General features: G+C 44.0%; 1 protein-coding gene across 1 annotated transcript in view; it reads left to right on the top strand.

The window, feature by feature from the left end:
• Window positions 1-20,282, top strand: part of LOC107186935 — a 275,736-nt gene that overhangs the window by 252,177 nt on the left and 3,277 nt on the right. The window contains exons 10-11 of the mRNA XM_015574908.1: window positions 16,090-16,896; window positions 17,510-17,755. Of these exons, the coding sequence (XP_015430394.1) occupies window positions 16,090-16,896; window positions 17,510-17,755 (1,053 nt within the window). The remainder of the gene's footprint in view (window positions 1-16,089; window positions 16,897-17,509; window positions 17,756-20,282) is intronic.

Below are 20,282 nucleotides of genomic sequence, written 5' to 3' on the forward strand. Positions count from 1 at the left end.
GATGGATGATCTTTTTAAAAGTTCCAGGAAGCTTCGTGATTTTATTTTAATTTAGAACTTTGAACAGAATATATTTACGAGTTTCCGTTCATCCTTTATTCGAATGGATGCTCGGGAATCTAACAGTATTTAATGGTAGAACTAATTTTCCATATCTTGTCGAATCTATATAAACATCTTCCGTTCGAAGAAGCGAAACGTAAGCTTCAAAAGCTCCATTAACAAACTATTCCCCTGAACCCATATTACGCCGCCAGGTCTCAACTAGGCAGGCTTGAAAGTTGTCGCTTTTGAAAAGCTCCGAGAAGCTTTGCGCCCAAATATATATTTTGCACCGTACGTAGCGCACACCCCGGGAACGCGGCTTACCGTTGTCAGTTATAGTCTCACCACGAGATTAATTTTCACTTACTAGTCACGCGAGATGAAGTTTCCGGCAGACATGTAGGCCACTGCAATCTCCTCGATACGCGAAACCGGGACGGCGGTATAATCATATTCTCACAGATTCCCACCCTGAAGTCTCCTTACCGTGGACCAGAGGAACGCGCTTCTCGCGAAATTCTTTCGGAATTCATTCGATCCATCCGTCCGCGATGTAAAAACACCAGGATCGTTCAAGCGTGTATTTAGCTCTCGACGTTTTTCTCGTCCTCTCGTTTCCCTATTTAATTAAGACTCTAATTAGACATTCATTCGCGAACCTCGCGTAAGGACGTGCCGCAGCTTCACCAGACCATTCCGCACGCGAGAAAACACAGCGGGGGCGGAGGTGAGATTCTACCTGGTTTTTATCATCTTACACGCTTGCATTAGGACAGCCGCGCTTCCGTGTCGATTTTACCCCTCGCTCCTTCTTGCTCTCACCCTCGCATATTGATTACATAAGCGACTGAATATACTACCCTCGCTAAAAACATCCGACCTTCACCACCACCCCTTCAAACGATCCACCACCATCACCATCTCCACCGGGGGCCACGTTCCGCGGCACCTAGATCCCAGCCACCACCGAGTTACGCGCCTTGTCATGGTTAAATGCGAGGCTGTATTAACGAAACAACCCTTCAAGAAAGATTCTCCGGTTACTCGCAGCCAGAAATTTCACTTTGCGAATTTTACCCAGTACGCATCCACCATAGTAATGAACGATACAAAATATCGATATTTGGATTCAAAAAAATCGATATTCCGATATGTCAATACTGCATCGCTCATCAATAATCCATCGACAATATCTTACTTTTAGCCCCCCCCCCCTCCACGCTCGATGGCTTAAATAATAGAACGGCGTTCTCGCGTTTAATTAACGGAATTCCTGATCCCATCGTATGATGGAATCCAATGGAATCGAAATTAATATTTTTGAAAAATTGTTCCGCGGTTTTATTCGGCTTCATGGAGGAAACGATACCTGTTAATGTTAGACGTGTCTGTATGCTGATGGGGAAATCTGTGAAATTGATGCTGGATTGGTCTTTGTAAATGTAAGACAAAGTGAAAAAGAATGTTTAATGTGCTTGTGATTTTGGACTAGTTAAACTTCATAAGCGCTAACTTCTTTCCCGATAGGCGAGAAGTTTTGTGCGCCAAGATTGAGAGTAGTTATGGTTCAAACATAAATAATAATGTGACTTTGTTATGCAATTTGTACTTAGTAATAAGAGAAATGGACTTTATATACAGTCCATAAAATGTATCAGTCTTGCGTAAATACCAAAGTACTGTCAGCATTCTGCTCCAAAATGTAATACGTACGTTGAACATCCGAAGTAAATTTCGACTTTGATAGCTACAAACTTGGTAGAATGTTGGAACCACAGAACGGTGGAATGTTTCTACCAAAAATTACAAAACGACGTAACACCATACAGACTGAAATTGCCTTAAACAAATCACATTTGTGGTCTCGAAATTTTCTGTAATACAATTAACGAATCACATCCCCGTTTACCAACAGCGTCGTCCAGATTTTAATTGGGCTAACAGGTAGAAATACGGTACGTTTGCCATTGTATTCGTTGTTAACAATGATATTGTTTGCAATAGCAATTCTCCCGTGCACGGAGAAGATAGCTACGCGGCGAATTTACCGGGGAATTTCGTTAATAGCCGTGTTTAGTTTAATAGACCGTGACTGGAAGAAGCTTGTCGCAGCGAGCATGCGAAATTTTATTACCAACCGGTGGAAAATATATCCACCGCTTGTCCAGCCAGCCACCGGGAAAATAGGTAATTTGCATGCCCGCGATACGTAATTGCCATCTAACGTTAAAATTGAGCTGCACCCAGGACGAATAGTTAGTAACAATTATAACTTTTCGATGGAGAGGGAATATCGTGGTGGCGCGCGCCACGTCCAAACAGGGTGGATTCGTCCCCTCGTCGAGAATTTAATATGTTTCGTCGTTTCTCTTGGTATTAAAATTGATATTTGAACGCCGAGGATGCTTTAATCTTTCGGGTACTTGCAAACATTCGTGTTCTGTAATGGTATGAGCTTCGGATAGAATAAAGATCCATCTTTATACACGGTGGAATTCTAATGAAAAGAAATAACTTTCTATGTGATGTCGACAAAAGTATTGTATAAACTATCGTTTCTTCATGGAGATCGAGAAGCAAAAAAACGTAGGTACCCAGCGAGATTAAAAGATAAAATTACGTTTTTGTAGCATATTTCTAAGAAAAAAATAGATTTCATTAGAAAAGCAGAAGACAATGACCGGCATGCTTTCACAGATTTTCGAACAAAAATTTCAACGTGAATGTAAAACGACCATGGAAGGTCGAACATAAAAAAATCTGGAGAACCTCCGAAACAAAGAAGATTTTTCTGGTAATTTTCCATTTTTTTGTTTCACAACAGACGGTCGAGGTTAATTTCATTCCTCGTTATTCACATATTGAAGAACCTCGAATAACGGAACGCCAGTCCGTTCTATGCAGGGGAAAAAGTCGGGGAGACGAAGACGAAGAAAAGAATGGGGCCAACCGTGTACACAAAATAGGCTGGAGGGAGGATTGTTATTTGTTCTACGGGTGTAGTTGTCGGAATAAATAGAGATAGGAGGCGAATGATGCACAAACACGTGACTGTATAACTGCCACGTTGAATGGAACGCACGACTGGAATACTGAACACAATGTTGCATAACGTGCAAGATAAATAGAACTTCTGAACGATTGTGCCTCCGCGCTTCTCTATATTTAAGGTGTATTCAAAGTCTGTGAAAGCGCCCGGAGCGCCCTTCTTTTCTCAAAGATTCAATATCCTTGGAGGGATCGATGCGATCAGAAAGGAAGTTAGGAAAAAAAAAGAAACCATCTGGTTGCTCGGATTATTTTCGCGAGGATAGAAGTGCACTTGATTGATCAAATATTTTATATAATACTAGACTTTTCGCTGACCTTCCCTATTCTGTTAACGTTTACATTATATTACATTTCGTATCACTATTACTACAATACTAATATTTGAAAGTCACTTTGTTATTTTGAAACTAATATTTAAAAAACAGTTTTAATTACAGTCTTTGCGTTGAATAAATTCATTGTTAAAAAACAAACTCTAGCGGAACCTTAAATAAAACTTTACGTTGTTTTGCTTTAAATTTCACTTACAATTTTCAAATTCTAAACGTGAAATAATATTTCACAAAATAGGACAAAAGAGGCACTAATTGAACATGAAAGTTCTTTGTAAGCATCTGTAGTTTAATTATGCCATCTGGAGGAAACTGAGAAAAGTACGTGGTGAAGTTTAAACCGTGAGGATTCCCTAATCTCTAAAAACATAGTTACACTTCAAGTTTTCCCCTTCAGTGCCGTTATTCCCCGACCTCGTAATTTCCAAATAGAAAGGAGGCTACTTTAAATTTCCAATAGACGTCGATTTGGTACGATGTTATTAATTACGAACGGTGGCCACTATAAATCGAGCTCTAATAATGGGACGAGCATTTATTACGCACGGTGAATGCATATTCAGGTTGTTCGGCCGAATGATACCGTTGCCATCAATAGCCGTGGTGACTGTAAAAAGCAAACAGGTCGGTGAAACACCGCAGAAGTCGCGGTTCTGTGGTAAACGTTATCAAAAATTCAATGTTCATGGCGGGGTTGTTTCCGGGGCTTTATTTAACGGATTAAAAAAAAAACAAAAGCGGAAACCGCTAACCTCGTTGACTGAAATCCGTTAAATCGTGCGAAATGTAAAAATGAAAATGGAACACTGAATTATTTGAAATCCATAGAATGAAAAATCAAGCTGCATGGTGGAGCGGGTAGTAAAACATATTCCTTTGCAAAACAAAAAACGTAACTTTACGCATACTGTATTATATTCGTCAGAAGCACAACTCATTTAGTTTATCCAACTTGTAGTAAACACAAAGTAAGTTTCAAAAGGTTTCTCGAAACGTGGACGTCTACTTTACACTACAGCATTAAATAACATTCGGTACAGTACACACGAACGCACTACAGTCTTCGTAAAAGCTAACGTTATTTCTATTTAAAGTGGAACTTTACAAATGTTCGAAACACCTTCACCGATTCGTATCTTGTACCTTTTTAGAGTAAACTACATATACTTTACTGTACCCTTCTCCTGAAATCGTCTTTACAAAATAATTACCGAACCCATCGATCTCGTTTCACTACTTACGAACGCGGCGCGAAGGTAAAATAGAAGCATTCGCGAGAGTGAAGTTTGAGAGTTAATTCGCTTGACGCTCTAATCCGCGTGGCCTCGCGATGGTCGTGGTTTCTTGCTCGTCCTTTTTGGAGATAAAAAAACACGCACACACGTTCACACAAAGGGAGCACGCACGCAAAACGGGACAAAGTGTCCGTGAAATTTCAACGTGCGTCGGACGCGTCGCCGTTAAACGTCGAACCGTCCGCAGAGCCTGTCCGAAATGCGTATCTACGTATCGGCGATTCTGGCTAGTCGGAAAATTGAATTTCCATCGAGCGAGCGGTGCGCCCGATCGTTTCTGCGAATTGCTCGCCGTTTTGATACCCGTTCCCAGAGCCCGTCCGCTCCCTTCTCCAGCCCATTGTTGCCCCGCGATTACTATCTGCGCTCCTCCATACGGAAGTTACGCAACTAGACGACGTTTCGCAGCGTCCGGCCAGGCCGGTCGGTCGGTCGATTGATACAATATTGAAAAGTAACCGGTCCCTCGCACGGGAATATACAAGAAGACCCTTCATTCGCTTGGAATCTGCTTCATTCGGCCATGAATTAGATCGACAGAATAGGGAAACGATTTCGCCTTGAGCTCGTTTCTTCGCACAAATTCTGTCCTCTATAGGTATAGTACCGCTGAGAATTATTCGAACGATATGACTTTCGGAGTTTATGACAATGTTTAGACTCAGGTATATATTTTATGGCCCTTAGCCGATGGTATATATTATTTAGGGGACAGAGTTTATCGTTTTGTCAGCTGCTTGTCATAAATGCATAATAAAACAAGAATATTATTGTGCCACTAAAGCAGGCCATACACGATAAGTATGGCCTGCTTAATAGACCGTCTTGTGACCACTATGAACAGTTTTTCGCTAATTTCATACTCGTTAACCATAATCTACCACAGAAATGTTTTTCGTTTTATTGTTTCTTTAGGACCATGTCCCTACTATGAGTCTTATAAGTATGAAATTCACCTTTCCCTTAATCATTTCTTGTTCATTCCGAATTATACCAAGATCTTCTTTATGAAAGAAATCACTCGATCGTTGATATGTTAATCCGACGAGATATTCAATTGCGCATTTCCATAAAACGATGTCGCGATGAAAACAGACTGGACGACGACGCACAGCGAAAGGTATCGCGGACGGTGTACGTGTCAGCGTGAGTATATTATACGATCGGCGCTCGTTTTTCACGCTTAATCTCATTAAAGCCGCGTTCCAGTTCGGCGAGTGCTGTTGTTCCGTTATAGACGTAGAGAATCGAATCTGCGAAAATATACGCGCGCTCCGGGCAACGTGTAAATACGGAATCGTTAACGGGATTACAGTGTCCTGTCGATGATCCTTAATGCACCTCCGCTACGATTTCATTGCAAGCTGACGAAACAACTATCGTCGAAGATTTCCAATTCCACCCTGCTATGGCTTGACGTTGAGAAAGTGAAGCTGTGACAATAAGTTTGTTAAAAATACGGGAATATAATATACTCTGTCTATAAACACGGTCTTGGATTCGAAATACAATATTCCCTACTCGTGATTGGAACTGCGTCAAATGGAGCTGCGTATTTTGCAGTATGCGTAACTAGTTTAGAATTGAAACGAATTCACCGAAGGATGAGTCGAATCCGTTCCATTGGCCCGATTTCGCATCGCGCGTGAAACGATCAAACAGATTAAAAAATATACTGCAAATGGACACCGCGTAGTTTCATAAACGTAATCGTAACATTTTTCAACCGCTCCTTTTTTTTCCTCCCGTTATCTCCGATGAAAAGCTTTCCCGTGTACCGTCGCTGGTTAATCGGTTTTGCCCGAGAGCACCGAAAATAAGTAGCGCGCATCGATGACTGGTCGGGCGAGATTGTGCGATCAATAATCAAATTGAAATGTTTTCTCGTACAACTCGTTGATTCGATTACGACCGCTTCGTTATTTAGAGGGAGGAAGGGAGGGCGCGCGAATAGCTCTACGTGCAGCGAAAAAGGAGAAAATAAACGGGGTTACCAGGGATGCGGATGCCAAAACGGGGTTAAAGGTTGGAAAACGTGTGTGTCTGGTCGTTTGCCGAGACTCCCGGCATAAATATCAATCCCGTTCCAGCGAACGGTGAGATGCAGATCATCGGGGGGCCCGGGTTTTTACCCGGTACCCCGTGATTGAAATTAATTTAGAATCGATAGCCAACATCGGCTCCAGGAGCTCTGCCAATAGCGATATTGTAATCACGACATGGAAATCTGTTTCGAACCGGCTCAGAAATGCCTGGAGCGCGCGCACGCCAGCCGCCGCCACGTCGAATCGGTGAAGTATTAGGAGCCGAGTCACGAGGACGTCGAATCGACATGGAAACCATTTTCCGCGCCGCAAAAATGCTCCCGACGTTCCCTTAAACCAACTGTCAGAATGCTTCTCGCGTTTACAGAGATCCGCGACACTGCCCCCGGGGAGGGAATGAAAATCTTTAAATCTTCGGAGAAAACATTCTTGTCGGGATAACGGCAAGCACTTGCTCGTAATACAATTTTACGGGTGCAGAATTTGTCAGCGTGGCTGTCCGTTCCTCGGTTTCAAATTCGTTCGGACACGAATGACGTACACGGTGTATTCTGTACGCGGTGGCAGAGGTAGTTTTGTAGGTACAAATTCGAGAATGTGAATCGCGGAAGGTTGTTCGCTCTGAGAAACGGGAGATGCGATGAAAGGGAAAGAAAATCGTAAGACCACCCGATCGAGAAAGTGAATTAAGTGTCTGGGAGCGGTGATGCGAACCCGGTATAGTAACGCGCAAAAGTTTCCAGCCGGTTAACTTTTCGACTATATCACGTAAGGAGAAATGTTCAGAAATATGGGTAATACTTTCTTTATTGTGTATGTATGTATTTTCAGACGGTAGGTACGCTAACTCTTTAACACTTGTATTATCTCTCAATGTCCCCCCTACAGAACGAAGAAAGCGAGGCAAGCGACACTGAAAACTTTTGCCACTGTATACACTTTATCTGTGTCTTCCTGCATTAACGCAGGCTGCCGTCGGATGGCATTCGCGTAAACAGCGAAATGGGGCGGGGGAGAGAAGGTAAACGAAGATTAAAGTCGCAAAGAAATAATTTCTGCGTCAAAGGTAAGCTGCGTTTTCACGGTGGATCGATCACGGGGCACCTTATAACATCGGTGGTAGTGGCTCTTAAAGGTCTCCTTTCAGGAGCACGAAGTAAACCTTGCTAGGGTTAGGATTCGCGTCTTTGAACTTGACACGGGTCACCTGACTCTGCGGCTTCAGCCTCTTCTTCGGATCCTTGCTGCCTCCTCCTCCTCCTTCCGCCCCCAACTCCTGATCCTCCAGTCCTCTCTTCCAGTGTTTTCCTCCCATCCTCGCTCTTTCTCCGTTTCTCTCTGTGTGTGTCTCTCTCTCAACTTCGACGTGGATTCAACGTGGAAGTCCGTCCCGCTGGAAACATCGACCGCAGCTCGTCGCGTTTATTCCCTCTCCCTCCCCCCTTTAATTTTCCGTCGCGTCTTGTCCTCCCTCGATACACTCTATCGGGGTGTATTGGGGTTAGTGATGTGAGCTCGGGCTCTCCCACCAGCAAGCTCTGCGGCAATTTGCTCGTAGAGAGGCCGGGATCGTTTTGAATGTTAGCGGAACCAGACGTCCTTCGGGAATCCCGAGGAATATATTTCACGAGATTAATGGATTCGAATGTGTTAACTGGTTTATCTAAGAGTATTTGAAACAGGGGATAAACGATTTTTCACTGAAATCTATTTGAAAAACAAGTACCTCAGGTTCCGATCAACTTGACGACCGTACTGTGTGTCTCTTCTACTAGAAATATAAAATTGAAAGTAAAAAATGTCGGAGGGAAAATAATTGTAATAATAAAAGAAAGTCTGGAAATTCGGGTACGCGATTGTGCCATGCGTGTGCCGCGTAAACGAGAAAACAATTCACTGTTTGCGCTAATAACGACGAGCAATAATAATTTCGTATAAAATTTCGCGAGTTTTCGACCGTCAATTTAATAAATTATATTCCATTCAGCGATCGGGCAGAGATTATTCGAAGCGTGACAAAACGAAGCCCCGATGATAAAATTCATTATTCCATGGAAAATTCATTTGAAAGTTGAAGTACCTGCGAATACGTCGCGCGCGCACGGAACTCAGAGAACGAATATTGGTCGACGGCGACGGCAATGGCGGCGATTGGTCCGATGAATTTCGCGGCATCGCTGCACGCATCGGTCATTACACCTAATGGTTTAATATTCACGATACAAAATTACGGGGCCGGTTATATTTGACAGAATCGGGTCGAAATGTTGGCCGGGCAATAATAATCAAGCCGTGTCCAAGCTCGATGTCGTTTAGCTGCACTCAGCTTTAATTACATCGCTTGTCATGCGTGTTTACCGCCGAAGATATGTGTATTTTACCCTCTATAATGCATCCCACGGATCGGCCCCGTAGAAAATTGCCAGACTGCTCGACCCTTTGATTTATGAAACGACCGATTGTTTTTCGTTCGTTGTTTCGTTTTTCGTTCTTTTATCGACGCATCTGTGATCTTTTAGAATTCAAATCACATTTCACTCGTCTGCTCAGAAGCATTCGATATCTAGAAAGTTCTAAAGACCGGAAAATCATTCGTAGCATCATTTACTTTCAGTGCTTTTGAAATGAACAGTGAGATACTGTCACAAGAATGTTTCCGATTATAATATGCAACATTTATCAGTTTTTACTTTCCTTCAGGACTTTTTCAAAAGAAACAAAACAATGTATTTTTTATTTGACAATTATTTTGACGTTGTTTTATAATTCTTCTCAAATTACAATTGTTGTCTTTTTGCAAAAGTCAGGACGCGTTTAGAAAATGAAGTTGAAATATTTCCTGTGTACACGAAGAATGGTACATTCTCTTTAAAACGACGCCAATATAGTGTGTATCACCTGAAACTCGGTGTTTCATTATACGGCGCCGTTCGTCAAAATTAGTGCCCGCGCGAAACGTCCCGATGAGGGAAACGGGATGGACGCCCGTTTGCAAATTAGAATATTGACCAGTCCCTGTTTCCAGCGAAATATTCGTCCATTATCGTGCCGCGCAACAATCCATTAACTCGGAAAATAAAAGCGGATGACAAAGCTCTTCTTTTATCGGGGAGAGGAATTACCGGGCGTACCCTTCGTCTTCCTCGCTGTTGGTTGAAGAAAAAAAGACGAAGGAGGTGAAAAGGGAATGGAAAAAAAACGGAGCGAAGAAAACCGGAAGGGAGAGAATGAGAGAGAAAGAAGAAGAAAGCGAAAGAATAAAGAAGTTTGATGTCGAAGGTGGCCGGGGCTAAGCGAAAATATTGGTAGCACTCGTTCGAGCGAAATCAAAGAGGAGAAAATCAATCCGGAGTCCTCGGTGGGAAGTTAATGCGAATTAAAATCCAATTCCGCCGTCGTCGGGGAGAACCCATTTCCAAACGTTGCGTCTTCGTGGCCGGGGAAAACAGGAAGTTCGCCTGGGAAAGGGAGCGAAGGGGGAGAACGACCAGTGGAGGGGGTGGGGGAGGTGGTTAGAGAGCGAATTTACATCGGTGCAAAGGAAAATGTTTTGCGCGACGGGCATAAATATTTAATAAACGCGAGCGCATTCGCGCGCATTCACCGGCTATAAAATATTTTCGTCGGCGACCCATAAATATTTTTACACGCCTTTATTCCGTGCAAAGTGTTTCTCGGATTCTCGCGACTACGTACCCGGCACCCTCCTCAGCCACCCCTTACCACCGGAACCTGTTCCGCAAATCGAAATGCGTTTCCGTGACTATTCTTTGACGCTTTTGAAAAAAATACGAAGCGGACCTTCATAGATATCCCTATCTCTACAGTACAAATATACGATCTAACCTCCGAATGAAGCTAATTACATTGCTGGGGATAGGTCAGGTACGATTTTTTAAAATGTACACGACCTACAGCAGAGAGCCTGAACAATACCCAGGGTACATTCGAGTAATTAGTGAAATTCACCGACATTCCTGCATTCCTGAAACTCCTCGTATATTTACAGACAAAAATCATGAGGGGGTTAATGTTCCTCTCTCGAAACGGTCAGAAGTTTGTTCACGATAGAAGGGAAAAATATCCCTGGAAGGCCATTCCCTGTTCACCCCTCCGACGACAACTGAGAGTAGAGAGGAGCGTCGTCCCTATTTCGTCGAGGGCGGTGCACGCCCCCTTTCACTGCCAAAAGTTATTTCCGCTGGAAATTTATCGCTCTGCCGAGAATCGAGGCGTCATTTCCGGGCGGACGAAACAAAGAAAGCGTCGGACGGACTCGCGCGAAAGATAATTGGCGTGGCATTCTATCGTGTCCTTTTTCGGCGCGGCGACGGTCCCCCTCTCAATCCCCTCCCTGCTCGCGCCACCCCGTGAAAACCGCCCCCGCAGTGATTTCTTTCCGGAAGAACTGAACGGCGCGCAAGCTGATGATTGTTAAATGTACCTACGCCGAGGCTGATTTATTCCCCCGAGCATTCGAAGAAGAGAAACCTGGATATTTATCGTCCGTTTCCGGTGGCGCGGTAAATAATGTGTTTGCTCTTTAACGCGATTTATTTCGGGCTCCGTGGAAATGTTCTATAACGTATTGTGGTTTTCTGCAACGTCACGTTTCCGCAAGGCAACCGGGGAAAAGTCACCGTACACGTTATCGTCGCCGATCCCACTTTTCGAAGCATCTTTTTTTTTCTTTCTTATTTATTCTTCTTCGAGGGCACGGTCTCCGTTATATATAGACAGTATTCCATAATTACTATTATCGATTAGGAGGTTACTGTACGTACCAAAAACAAATTAAAGACGTGGAATGAAAATTTTCAAAGATACTTGTTTGCGAAAGTCAAATTTGAAAATTCAGCGTATCTATTTGTTACTGATTGTTCGTATGTCTTTTAACTTAAAATTAAGAAGTAATCTGATTGATAGAAAGAGGACGATACCGCATCGTTGCGTGCTATTATCGCAACTGGAATCAGAAAGTAATAAGCAGACGCATGAGTCAGTCCTATTCCAATCAAGTTCGACCCTCTCGGAAACGAAGCTTCATATCTGAACAGTTTATTCTGCAGTTTTTAATTCATTTTTACACATACAGTTTCTTTTTCCTCGTTGGGCTACTAATTGGAGTGGCCATGTAGACCTCATCGTATCAAGATCAAGTATACGAATTGTAGTTTAAAACAAAAAGAATTCATTGAAGCAGTTCACTTTTTATCTTCTACGAAGAATTCAATTTTAGATTGAAAAAAAAAAGCTTCTTATTATCCCTGTGTTGTAACGAAGTAAACCAAATTGCAGGATTATTTCTTCAAAACACCGTGAGATTGGTCCGTTCTATTTGGGTCGAGCGATACAGATTGCGGCCGCGTTGTGATAGGTAAAATTTAATTCCACGAGTTTCCAACGGTGTTGCGGACCGGGTCGTGGAAAAAAACTGTCCCCCCATGGAGGCCCAATATCGCGTAATTAAATTTCCCGGCGGCTCGAACGGAAAGAAACAACGAGATTGCGCGACGTGTACATACATACAACGAAAATGGAAAATTTTTCGCGATCGATTAGAGACCACGGTCGGCCATTTCGTTCCCACCTCCCCCGCGCTCGCCTGCGCGACAAAGAAATCGTACGCCGGAGGCCGATTGATTAATTAAAAAGTTCCAAGTGTCGTGTCGAGGGGCCCCAGCCAGATCTCTCGGATAGCGTGCCTCTTTCCGTTTCTTTTTTCTCCTCAAGACCCGCTCGAAACGGCATCGACACGTGATTCGCGCCAACCGACCGTTGCGTCGATTCAATTTGATTGTGCCGCCAAGTTCTGATTCGCCGAGGGAGAACGTCGCCCAGCCGAATCTCCGAGAGTCCTTCAACGTGAGCCGACAGTTCGCCGCTGAGGAATGTTCGACCCAGTTTTCCGTCCTTCTACTTTGGACGCTGGAATTGTGGTCGCGAACAATGGAACATTAGAAATTAACCGTTTGAACGATAACGGTAATTAAATCAACATAAGAGTACCATTTACCGGACGCGAGGATATTTGTGTGTTAGGTTCGTTGTTAGAATGTTTGGCGAATAGGTATCGAAAGGAGGATCTAGATGAAACGCATTATTAATATGAGAGACAAAGACGTATGGAGGTGAGAACCGGAAGAGAATGAGGAAAGTGATGTGAGAACAGTTTATTGGAAATATTTGACTAGACTTTTATGGATAAAAGTGGTCAAGGAGTCTACAGCCGTACGTTGACCTAAAGCGTACATTCTACTGTTCTAGATTAATAAAATTGATTAAGGATCAAATACATTGGAACCAAATACATTGTTGTTTCAAATGATTCTTTTAAATCTATGATTTTAAAGAATAGTTAAAAAACACTTCCGTTTCGCTATAGCGATCTTAAAGAATCTACAGGAATGTTAACCAATAAACCACATTTAAAAACTTGTTATAATTAAACTAAAAAGTTTGTATCTGTAGGGCACACTGTATTGATAACCTTCATAAAGTTCAATTGATGGTTCTTTTTTATATTAAATATAATTAAACCCTTAATACAGGAAATACAATTCCGTTCAAAGCTCGTCTCTGCAAATTAGCGTACAAGAATGCAACTGTTGCATCAGTATGCGAAGTCTCTTTACAATATACAATAGAAAATCCATCGCTCGTTGCGCAGTAACCTAATATTAATCTTCCATTATCCCGATGAGTATCGATTACACGAAATACAATATTGTACGACGCGAACGTAACGAAGCGCGGTGAAATTGAAGGAAAAGTATAAAGTTGTAGGAACAGTTCGCGAAACTTGGCTACTTTGCCATTGAAATCCGCCGGGCGGCAGCGATTCCGCAATACATTGTCAAAAGTTTCGCCCGACGAACGTAATTAACGATCGCCGAAGTTCATGATTTGTTCTCCTGATCGAAACACAAAGAGAGCGAGGAAGGGAGTGAGAGAGAGAGAGAGTTAGCCCCATCCAGCCTGCGAAGGGTGGGCCCTGGGATCTCGCCCTTATCCCGACTCCCTTTGCCCGGGAACGTTCGTATCGGGAATCGCCTAACGAGACGGAAAAATCAAGTCTCCTTTGCCGGAATCGCCTTTGGTCCAGCGCAATACATGTCTAATTAACCATAAAAATAACGAGATTTTTGTGTTCTGCTCTCCCGAAATCAGTTTTCCGATCGTGCGGCGAAAAAGGACTTGCTGACGATGGCAGAGAACGATCGAACGTGTTCCTCTCTTTTCTTCACGGTTATCTGACTTTCAGGCAATTGTATGTATATTACGAGCAAATAGCTACACCGATTATGAATATGATTACTTTCAGTTCAACCGACATTACGTAGGTACATTTTCATGAGAAAAATAACTTCCGTTTCGTACACTGTCGCAATCATTTCATCTAAAATGAAAGACAATTGTACGCTTTTTGCAGTTTCAAAGCAAACGTTCGATTCCCGCTTTCAATGGATCTGCAAACGAAAATGCAGCAGTGCATTGTAATCATAGTGTTAGAATTTTTCATAAAATATTCAACCGTTAAACATTATTATCAGTCATTGTTTTCGGCCGCGGTCAAGCAGGAAGGCACGGCTAGTCCTATTCTATGTATGATTCAGTCTGCAAAGAGTTGCCGTGTGCGTAGACGCGTTAATGTCTACGGTGCTAATCCCTTGTAAAACTAGGTGCAACACTGTGAAAACAGTAGAATCCATCTACCGTGGTAACCGTCTAATAAGGAAAATCCTTGAAATATGCAAACAGAGCCGCATGGCATCCGGGTCGAATCGATGGACGAAAAATCGATGCTACTTTGCAAACAATCGTGCTTGGCCGAGATGGGAGCGAAAGTTTAGCAAATATTCCGTCACGTCGGGGACCGTTGGTGTTTGTTTAGCATCTTGGATTCTTGCCTAGCTGCAGCCCCGCCTCATTAAGCCCGAAAATAATACCTCCACGAGTAACGGCCCGGAGACAACGAAGACGGAAGGCAGAAGGGGTCGGCGCGGCAGGGATATTCGGTCACAGAGGTTCGGCAAGATAGCGTGGGCCGTGGAGAAGGGGTTGTTGTTAAGCAGGGGGAAAGAGAGACTGGCCCCAGGGTGCGACGTCAGATTTGTCTCGTTAGAGTTCGCATTGTGCCTGCCTATGGCCGACTTACGCTCTCTCTTTCTCTCTCTTCGCCTTGCTCCTTTCATCCTTTTGTAAAATCGCTAGCCTTTTCCTTTTTCCTTTTCCGTATCTAACGAGCTTCCATTAAAGCCACAATGTCACCCCTTCGATGACTCGCGATTCCCCTCTATCGCGACCTTCTCCCTTCTTCATCGTTTCCGTTTTCCACTTTTTCATAGAATACTTAACCCACACCGTGAGTCACAGCTGACTCAATCCTGACGGACACTTTCTTCCTCGTAACGTATCTTCCGTCCTCTAGTTAGATGTTTCGAGAGAACTAGTAGATGATTAACGGGCAGACCACTACAAATTTCGCTGTAGAAACTCCAGAATTCGCCGAGCTTATCCGAAGTGACCGATCCCGCGCCGATCGATCGATACCCCCGCAAGAAAACGTCGTTAGGGAAGATCGATAGGGACTGTCGAAAGTTTCTTGTTTGATTCCACTTGCTGTTACTTGGAACGGGTAATTTGTAATTCCGCCGATCTTCGGTCGAGATGTCCCTCGGTAAGTTTGCGAGTATCTCTGTTTAAGGAGTCCCCAAACGGGAGTTTATAGATCGATCGTTTATCGAGGTGCCGGCTCTCCGGTACTAGCAAATGAGCTTTAATGAGCTCTAATCGATTCCGACGGTGTCCCGAAGCTGGATAAATTATTCCTCGATTTCTCGCTAACACATTTCTCTCTCTGCATCTTATTACTTCCGTTGCTTTCGAAACTGACGGTAAATCTCCGATTATAAATTCGCGTGTCTCGGTAATGGTCGAGACCCTAAATTATATAGTCCACTAGTGTCTCTATAATGTTTCTTAGAGATACATATAAAGCAAGTAAACTTGGCAGTCTGTAAGCTGCAGTAACGATTAACACCAATTACATCGTGTTACAACAAGCTTATCAGACCCAATAATTTAAATAGCATATTTCCCCTACGATCTCGGTGGATACGCCAATTTCGACATGCATGAACGTATTTTCTCCTGCATAAAACATTTTCCTCGTGAAATACGGTTAAAATCAAGCAAAGGAACGCTCGCACGTAGGATCCCAGGGCGGATAAACGGTGTTCGCGGGTGCAAATTCCCCCTCCCCCCAAAAAAAGGAAATTTTCCCAGATATCTCACCGAACGATTTTCTCGAAATTTCAGCTAGCTCCCCGGAGCCACGTACGTGCCCGTACTTGGGCAAATTTACGGTGACCGGGGTGAACCGGAACCAACGGAACATCCGTGAAAGCCGGCGGAACCAACACCAGGAGGGGGTCCGACGCGACAGAGAAAAGGTTCGACACGCCCAGGAACGAACGCAGGAGGATCGACGGGGCCGGAAGCTCGACTTCGAGGCGGAGAAACGTCGGGCGAACAACGAGTACCTCGTCCACGAACGGATGGGCAGACGGGCCAGATCGAATCGCAACAGTAGAGCCCATCGGGACCACAGTCTGGAGGAGGTGTCCTCGAAGAGGTCTCTGGACATCGAGGACCTTCTTTGGGACCATACGTGGTCGAAAGTCAGACGATCGGAAGAGAAACGTTCGACGATGGTCGAACCGAGAATCAGCGAAAGATCGAGAAGAGCCCCGATGTTGGAGGACTTCCGGGTGGACGCGGACGACTTCGCGCGGATCAGACAGTTCTGGACGACGGACTTCGACGACACCGACGGCTCGAGCATCCTCGAGGTCCAGGAAGATTATTTCGGTGATTATCCCGACAGCTCGGACCTGCCGAAGAAAAGGTCGGGCAGTAACTATCGAGAAATGACGTATAAGGATCTGTCAAGGGTGAGAAGGAACCTCGAGGAGCCAGACTCCGGGGATGATTCCGGCGAGAGACGAGAAAAGAGGGAGGAAGATATCTCCAGATGTAGTTCGGAAGTCACGACTATAACCATTGGCTGTTCTACCGCGGACAGGATGGAGTTTCAGACGGATTGCGTCGACGACAATGCTATTGGTGAGAAAAACAAAACGAAAAGTAACACAAAATGCAATATATTCTTTGTAAGACTTTCGACCCACTTCAGGACATGTTTAGTACTTCAAAGATGTCAAATAATTATGGAATCCTTTCTTTTGAATAGTTAGTAACAATTTGAAAACAATGCTCGATATCTTACGGACTTACCTATCTGTTTTTAAATCATTCAATTCGTCTCTGAAGTAGGTCTGAAGTACAGTTAAAGTCCCGAGTCCGCGCAACTTGGTTTGCCAGTCGGCGCAATAGAATCTATTTAAAAAATTGAATCCGTCCTGTGGTTTCTGATGAGTAGATTCCCGGGTCCATTTCTTGGGGTCTGAATTATCAACGATAGAGGACTCGCGAGAATCATCGATAATTAAAATCGCATTAACGATAGAGCGATGGTATATATGTATAGATCTGTTCCCCGTTAGCGGGAGGGGCTTTTATTTCGCCGGCATTCATCCCACGGAGGTTGTCAAAGTTTGTTTAGAGGATAATGGCACTCGAGGGGTAACGACCGGCTCGAGATACCTCCCTGCCATTATCCCGGAAAGTTCCGTTCCCTTCCTAGCCGGTAAGGGCCTCCACGCTTTCTCTTTCGCAGCTTACTCCTGCCACGGTAGGTGGTTCGACGCGGAGGGCACCCAATTCGTGATCGCCACGCAGCTGGCGCCCGGGACAACCTGGACCAGCGAAAACAACAGACCCCAGCCCTACAGGAACAGCCGAAGATTGTGCTTCATGTACAAAGAGAGCGGAGGAGTTGTCAGCTTGACTGCCAGCGAGGTGGCCTGCCAAAGGGGAATACCTCCGCCCCCGCCGATGTTGGCCTTCAACGCTACCAGTACCGGTGAGTACCTACCTCTTTCCTTTGGCCACTTCACTCTCTATCCACCCTCTCTCTCTCTCACTCTCACTCTTTCTCCCTCTCGAGAATCCTTAAGGTCTCGACTGCCGCGACGAGGAGAACGCGCCACCGTTACGAGGAACCTCTAACGGTTTTGTTTCGCAACTGCTGCGAATGTTTCGACGTTCGAGCACTTTGTCTCGAGATTTTGGGCCCCCAGAGAGAGAGAGAGAGAGAGAGAGAGAGAGAGCCCATTGTCGAAGGAATTAGGCAGCTTTCTCGACACTCGTCTTCCCTTCGTTCCTGTGTATTTCTTTCTTTCGTTTTCTTCTACCCAGCTCGTCCATTAGCCTTATAGAAGACGCGTATTTGCTCTATTGCAATTTCTCGTTTACTCTTGGAGGAGATATTACTTTCACCTCGATTAAGTTTTCTCGTCGCTGTTAGGTTTGACGATGATTGAAACGAACACTGTCGCTTTCGATACACAGCCGGATTGTAATTATAATTAATAAATGAAGACTCGGGTGAAATTTATATTACATTCAATTCGCAAGCTCAGTTGTAAAGAATCGAATTAAAGCTTTTCATTTAAGAAAAAAAGATTTTTAACCTTTAGATTCAATCAACTTTATAAAAATCCCTAAAGGAACCAGATTGTCGGTTACTTTACTTGGAAACATAATGCGGAGTGACTTCTCCATCGTTTACGGACGTTCTATGCGACCCAGAAGTACTGACTTCCAACGAGCCTGATTATTTGCGATTTTGTCACTGGAAAAATACGCTCGGCTCGAGTCCCTCGATTTGTTTGATGTTATCAGGGTATATAGCACTTTTCACGGTACTTCAGTCTGAAGCGTCCTTCGGAGCCTTAACTGTTGTCTTGTCACTCCAGTGAAGATCCTTCAGTTTTGTTTCCCCCGTCGCTACTCCATCCGCTCATTCGTTACAATGTTTCTCTACAGAATTCGCTTACTGATGAAGCCGCCGATTAAACTGCAGATACACACGCCCCCGTTTACCGTTTATTTACCGATGCTTCTCTTTTTTTCTTGTAAACACTGGAATTTTCAATTTCCGTTGCGCCGCAACACGGAACATATCGATTCCACCGTGTGGAATATTTTTCGTGCCGCGGTTACTCGTTGACTTCGCGGAAAACATTGCCGCAATTCGTTTGTTTTTCTCGGCGAGCATTACAACCCGACACGGCGCTCCGCGGATTAGTGTATTCTTAATTGTGACTACCTGCAAGTGTTAGTTAACCCTTCCGCATGAGTAACCGTAACTAATTGCACACGCCCACAGGAGCGAAGAATTTAGAGTTTCAGTTCGTTGTTTCTAAAAATGTGAAATTTGAACCGGTAGAAATTTTGTCGCGGGGTATGATTTCATGGAAAACGAAACGGTTTCAAGTGTTTAATCGACGTTGTTCCGGCGATTTATAACGCTAGGACAGAAAACGTTCGGTAATCCGAGAAAGTAGAATTTTCATTGCAAATCGGACAAATTTCATTAAAGATCTACCAAATCGTTTCGACTGGATTTTCAGCTTTCGTCGTCCTCCGATAATTTCTCCCAGGGAATCGAGGCAGTCGTTTCACGATCGAAATTCTCATTCCGTACTTCGGAGGTTCGTAAAAACGTTAGCATTGCGGTTCACGGGCGGGCGAGGTGCGACGCGTCTTCGAAGAAACTGATTACACCTGCCACGGAGGAACGAAAGTCGGATTCTTCCGTTCTCGTTTCGCGGCAGAAGACGTTCAATGCGATTTGACGGAACGGCACACTATGGGGTCCAATCAAAATCGTGGCGTTGACGATTGTCATCCGCACGTGTCGATTGAATTCGCAGCGCAGACTGTGCGAGGTAGCAATGCATAATCGAGTGCGACACACTGGCGACTTCTCCTAACAAATGTATCCTGACAATTGGTTGATAAATGAATCAAGTGGCGCCACTACGAGTTCGAACGCAAACAATCGATGACATTTCCTCTCTGGGAGTAGATATCAAAACACTTTCGACTTAAGCGTCGAATCGAGTTTCATCTATGTCCGAATAAAAGTCTAAGTCGACGTTAAATGGTCAGTTTTTTTTAGAAGGAAAAAAGGCGTATACAATACATCCTCGATGAGTGTTCGAAGGCTCTTCGGCACTGACAAAGAGACATCCCCAGGTGTAACGCTGACTTTTTAAAGAGGTATAGTGATAGAGAATGGTATTCTGAAGACAATGATATTTGTTTCAACCGCATATGGCCATTAGTTTAGGAAATATTTAATATTCAATGTCGAGGAGCCTTCGAACACTCATCGAGGATTTATTGTAATGAGGAATGAGGGTATGGTGATGTTTCACTACTTGTCGATTTCTTTCTTCGTATTTATAGCGTGATTATTCTCTTAATTTCGATGATGCCTTTAGTATGATCAGGTGACTATCGTCATCGTTAACAACGAGACTTTAGCAACATGAAAGAATTGACTCCGTACACGCGACTACGATTTTACGACGCAGCTTCTC

This window comes from Dufourea novaeangliae, unplaced genomic scaffold (genome assembly GCF_001272555.1).
Source record: "Dufourea novaeangliae isolate 0120121106 unplaced genomic scaffold, ASM127255v1 scaffold81, whole genome shotgun sequence".
NCBI lineage: Eukaryota > Metazoa > Arthropoda > Insecta > Hymenoptera > Halictidae > Dufourea > Dufourea novaeangliae.